Here is a 6284-nt window from a genome sequence, read left to right on the forward strand (position 1 = left end):
AACAGAAGCTACTTCTAAAGAGCAAGAGGCTAAAAGCACATAGACAAAATCTGATCCACTGTTCCCACTGATTTCTTTTAATTTGAGGGAAATTTGTTCTCAATTGCTCTCCCAATATCCCAAAACCATGAGAAATACCAGCAAATGGACCTTGTTACTGAAGAGCTTTCTCTTACAACTAATTGGGTCTATCATATCCCAACTGCAATCAAAGGGCAAAGAGGATTGTCTAACTCTTCTCCTTTACAATTTCCTTTCCACATTTAGTGAGGCTAAGAGCCTAAGTGTCAATGTAAGTTGGTTAAAGAGCAGTGTCACTGCATTAAGGGACTTAAAGAAGGCAAGACCCTCTGTTCATGCTTCCTTGTCCTCACTTTGTGAATTGGGAGTTAAGGAAAACTCTTACATCAACAAAGTAAAGGAAATAGAATCAACCTTACAGGTATATGGCACTTTAATCACTCAACTCCAGGGATCTATCAACAAACTTCAGGTGGAATTTACATCCCAGCAAGAAGCAAGTTCTTCCCTTCAAGCTCAATTAGAAGGTGTCATGGCAAAACGTAACTCTTTGAGAAAAGAGATCGAAAGGCTAGAAGTCGAGCTAGGAGTTCTAAGTTGAAAATTTTCCCTTGAAAATTTTGGTTTTCTCACAAACATTATCTAATTTCCAAGTTGTAATATTTTATGGTCTTAAAAGACCACGTGGTTGTATTATAAACTTTACTGTGCTTTATTCAGTTAAGCTATTTAGACTTTGCACGCATGTTATGATCAATAGCATATAAAATAGGCTGAATATAAGACTTCATTTATAATAGTATGAGTTTTTTTGGAACACATCAGTTTCACATGATGGCAGCAAAAGAATATTTTTACAAGATTAAGCATGATACTTCTTAAGGTGAGCTCAGCTAATGGGGCTACATGCCTTTGTACCTATCTGATCCTTTAGCCAATAGTATCCTATTGGATGTGCTTCTTCCACTATATATGGTACTTCCCATTTTGGAGGAAATTTGTGTTTAATAGCTCCAACCACTCCTCGCACAAGCAGGGCAGTTTTCCAAACAAGTTCTCCCACTTGAAACTTTCTTTCCCTAACTTGGCCGTCATGCCTAGCCTTCATATTAGCTTGGTAAAGGCGATTATGAAAGGCAGCATTGTCATGCATTTCTTCCACCACTTCCAAGGTGTCTTCTCTAGGTATCCCTACAATCTCTTCCAATTTCATTGTTGGCCTTACTAAGTCTATTGGGATAATAGCCTCTATGCCATAGACTAAAGAAAAGGGTAAAGCTCCTATGGCTTGTGACTTGGCTATTCTATAAGCCCACAAAGCTGTAGGAAGTTCCTCCTTCCATCCTTTTCTATTCTCCTTAGTCATTTTCCCAATATCTTTAGTAATCTTTTGTTAGAGGCCTCAGCTTGACAATTTCTGACAATTTCCTTTGGGATAATAAGGTGTTGGTTTCATATGAGAAATGGAGTACCATTCTCTATTAAACGGCGTACATCCTTGTTCAGGAATGGTGTACCATTATCAAAAATAATTTTATTGGGTACCCCAAAACGACATATTATATTCTCCCTCAAGAAGTTAGCCAATGAGCTACCTGTTGCCTTCTCTATAGCCACAGCTTCCACCCACTTAATAAAATAGGTCAGTGGCTACCAGTATCCATGTACATCCTTCAAGAGGGGTTTATAGGTCCTATAAAGTTCAGCCCCCAGCTGTGGAAAGGCTATGGAGCAACAATTGGATGAAGACTTCTACCGCTTTTGTTATTGCTGCTGAGTTGGCCGTCGGTGAGCATCCCTTTGCATTGTGGGCTAGTAATATCTTTGGTGTAAAGTCATTTTCCATAGCTTTCTCCCATCCGAGTGTCTTGCTGGCTCTCCTTTATGCAGGTTTGAAAGAACACCATTGACTTCTCTAGTGTGAATACATACCATCCACATTCCTTGAAAGCTTCTCTTGAATAACTTCCCATCTACCACCTTAAACTTGGTCACATATGTTTTCAACTTTTCTCTTTGTACCAGATCAGCAAGTAATACACATTGTAAAAGGTATCTCAAATATGGATCCTACCAATCTTCTTCCAGCAACTTACCATTAAGCACTTTTGCTTGATCTAGAGGAATGATAGAACAAATTTTACAACTCTTTTGTTCTTCCTTAGCATCATTGGCCATTTCTAGCTAGAATATCCCTAGCCTTTGTAGTCTTCAATACAGACTAACATCAAGGTTTACACCACAAATATCATGGTGCAACCTGTGCAACAATGTCAATCCTTCCTGCCTCAAAACACACTTCTTTATCAAACCCTCTACTTCTCCAAAAAACAAATCCCCATTGATCCTGAGGAAGTCTTTCATATTTGCTGGTAATTCTGACCCAACGTATTTCCCTTGAATCATTCCTTTCAATATGGGTTCTCACCAATCTTAACGGAAACATAGCTCATCCTAGATCAAACTAAGTTGCTTCTCCACCTAAAGTGTCTTTTTCTTTTTCCTCCGTATAGACTTGGTAGCTAGGGTAGCCAGTGAGTCAGCAAGCTTATTCTCATTCCTACTAACCACTTTGTATTCTATGGAAGTAAAATGTTCCATAATCCTTTGCACCGCAGCTTTGTAAGCGGCCAAACTTGTATTTTTTACTCCATAAATTCCTTCAACTTGCCTTATTACCAACTCAGAATCTCCAAATATCTTCAACCTTCTTATACCTAACCTTTTGGCAGCTTTCAGTCCTACCAACAAGGCCTTATACTCTGCTTCATTATTAGAGCAAGGAAAACGTAACTTATAAGCAAACGTATGTTCCTCCCCTAGTGATTTTAATACTACTTTTATCCTTTCCCTGTGAAATATAGACAAACCATCAAAATACATTGACCACTCTTGCTCCTCTGTCACCAAGACTTCCTATTGGAGAGGTGAAAAATCAATTGTCCTAGGGAAATTTGCCTAGAGATCAGCTACTGTCTGGCCTTTAATGGCAGTTCGTCTTATGCATTCAATATCAAAGCATGATGTCAAGATGGCCCACTGTGCCATTCTCCCTAACAATTGAGGGCGGGTTAAGAGGTACTTCACATGATTACTGTTGGTCACCAACTACACACGATGCCTTAAAAGTAATGATTGAACTTTGACACAACAAAGGCTAAAGACAAACATACTTTCTCAGTAGTTGAATATTTCAACTCTGGTCCCTTCATAAGCCTACTAATATAATACACTATCTTCTCTACCCCTTCCTGATCTTGAGCTAATAATGCTCCCAATGATTGCTCTGTGTTAGCTATGTAAAACAGAAGAGGTTTATCAGGCAAAGGGGCCATCATTGTGTGAGGGTCTGCCAATATCATTTGAATTTTTTTGAATGCCTTTTAACATTGTTCACGCCATAAAAAATTCACTTCCTTCTTAGTCTGCTCCATGAGAGGCTTCAAGATCTCAACCAAACCTAGAATGAATATTCTCAAATAGGAAACTTTTCTCACAAAGCTTCTCAACTCCTTTAGGGTTATATAGGGACTGAGTGTAATTATTGCTTCAGGCTTTATGGGGTCCAAATCAATCCCTTTGTGATGAACAAGAAATCCCAAGAACTTCCCTGAAGATACCTCAAAAGCACATTTGGAAGGGTTCGTCTTCATGTTGTGCTCCCTACATCTTTTAAAGACTTGCCTCAATTATAATAAATGCTCAAAAGGATTCTTTGCCTTCACCACAAGATCATCAACGTAATCTTCCACCTCCTTATGAAGCATATCTCCAAAGATCAAAGTCATGGTTTTTTGGTAAGTAGCACCCACATTCTTTCACCCAAAAGGCATCACTTTATAGAAGTAATTCCCAAAAGGTGTCTTGAAGACAAATTTTGGGGCATTTGATGGGTCCATAAAGATCTGATTATACCCACTATAGCCATCCTAAAGGAGAAATATTCATGACCAGCTGCTGCATCAACCAGAATATCATCATTAGGAAGTGGGAATTCATCCTTTGGTCAAACTTTATTTAGATCCCAAAAATCCACACAAATTCTTATCTTACATCCTTTCTTCTTTGTAGGAACAATGTTGGCTAACCAACTTGGACATTCAATTTCTTCAATGAAACCTGCCTTTAAAAGCCTTTTCACTTCAACCTTTATCTTTTCCTTTACATCCAAACGGTATTTCCTTGGCTGTTACGTCACAGGCTTAACATTAAGATCCACCTTTAACTTGTGCGCTACCAGGTTCGGACTCAGACCTAGCATTTCTTCATAACTCCAAGCAAAAACATCCTTGTATTCCCTCAACAAGGCTATCAGCTTTCTTCTTTCTTCTTCAGACAAATTCTTACTAAATTTCACCAATCTTTCACCTTCTTCTCCATTATTCACATTAATCTCAACAAGTTCTTCTTGCACATTCTTGACAATGTTGTTCATGTACTCAGGAGCTTCTTTCACGGGCTCCTTAACTACATGAACCTCTTCTGGCTATTGTATCGAATTAAGGGAACTAGGCTCGCCATCCTCCTCATCCCCTTCCTTCAACCATCAAAACTCATATACCATCTGGCCATCAGGGCCGGTGGTTCTTCTTATCTTGGAAGGCCTTTCTGGCTCTACAATTTTCCCATCATCTTCTTCCTCTATTTGCAAAGTAATAGGATTAAAAAGAAGAATTTTGTTCTCACACCCTTAGGCTCATACTCTTGAAATAAAGCTGCCTCAGCTAAATGGAGCTCTGCTCTATCAAAAGGCATCCTAGTGGCCTTAATAACAACCTACCTACTTCTCCAAACGGCCACAGCTTTATATACCTTTAGCCAGAGATAACCTAGAATGATGTGATAGGATGTACTCCCCTTCATTACATGCATAAGAGTGGGTGCCTGAATTGGCCTAACCCTAAGATCCAGAGACACATGCCCTACGGTACTCTGCTGTAAAGCTCCTATTCTCATTACCTGTACTAGTTCTTGAATAATTCTTTCTCTCAGAATACCTAAGGCATCAAATTTTTGGAAAGGCAGAATATTGGTGGATACACCAGTGTCCACCAAGGCCCTTTTGATTCAAGATGCACCTAAAAAGGCAGTGAGATATAATGGTCTATCACCATCAACAACTCAGTTGGATAGATCTTTACTAAAAAAGGTAACTGAATCCTTGGCTTCTTGATATGCTGCTTGCATCAAACTCCCTTCAACAGCTAGCACTTCATGATTTCTCTCCATTGCGCTAGTCAAAGCTTAAGTTGCCTCTCTTCTAGCCAATAGCCGAAAACCTATTCCTTCAAGAAAGGAATGTATCTTATCCTTCTGCTAGATTCTCGTTACCATTTCTTCATCTAACAAAGGGGAGGTGCTGAGCTGCTACAAGTCATGTTCTCTGCTACTTCTTCCATAGGATCCTCACGACCCATGAAGAAAGTCATCTCTACCCTCGGCCTATGCATCCTTAGAACAACCATCTTCCCAGCCTTGATAGCCAAATCTCCCTTGGCTACCCTATCATGGAAGATATTCCTCAAAGTATAGCAATCCATGTTGTGATGATCACATCTCCTATGATACCTATGATAAAGTGGACTTTGCTTTTCTTCTTTCGTGGGTTCATGTTTGCATTCAGGCAACACCACGACACCATCTTTTAACCATGCTTCTAGGATGCTATATAGCTCTTTAGTAGACACAATTAAAGGAGAAGGAATACCACCTCTTTCCCTTTTCTTACCCTTGACTACGTTCTTAGTTTGGCTGTTTAGGCGTACTCGCAACTTGTGAAGTACAACCCTTTGAAGGCTTCCTCACGGACATACTCATTCTTCTTGCAGCTCCTACCAACCTTGTAAAACTAGATATTTGCAAATTTTCAAGATAAGGCCGATATTCATACAACATACCAGCAATACAAACATCCACTAGCCTTTCTTCCACCATAGGGTCATAGCACAGAAAAGAAAGGTCCATGAACCTGGGAATATACTACAGCAACCCTTCAAACACCCTTTGCCTTTCGTGCTACATATCTAACAGCGTGAGCTTTCCTTCCAAAGCAAAGAACTTTTTCATGAATTGCGTTGCCAAATCGTTCTAACTTAGAACTGACCCTGGTGCAAGACTAGTATACCAAGTAAAATCACGGCCTTCTAATGACTTAGAAAACTCCCTGAGTCTCAACTCATGATCATGGAAGTGAGTTGTCAGTGCATCCATATACCGCCTAGTGTGCTCTCTAGCACTCCCTATCATGCCACCATACTTAGGAA

At 39.6% G+C, this 6284-nt stretch overlaps 1 protein-coding gene across 1 annotated transcript; it reads right to left on the minus strand.

Annotated features, from left to right (window-relative positions):
* Positions 1–910: 910 nt before the first annotated feature.
* LOC142628828 (uncharacterized) lies at positions 911–1387 on the minus strand. The gene has a single exon (XM_075802866.1). The coding sequence runs from the start codon at positions 1385–1387 to the stop codon at positions 911–913; it is 477 nt and encodes a 158-aa protein (XP_075658981.1).
* Positions 1388–6284: the final 4897 nt, after the last annotated feature.

The sequence above is a fragment of the Castanea sativa genome, chromosome 3 (assembly GCF_040712315.1).
Source record: "Castanea sativa cultivar Marrone di Chiusa Pesio chromosome 3, ASM4071231v1".
Lineage (NCBI taxonomy): Eukaryota > Viridiplantae > Streptophyta > Magnoliopsida > Fagales > Fagaceae > Castanea > Castanea sativa.

Coding starts and splice junctions, on each gene's coding strand:
- LOC142628828 (XM_075802866.1), bottom strand. CDS start 1,387: ATGACTAAGGAGAATAGAAAAGGATGGAAGGAGGAACTTCCTACAGCT.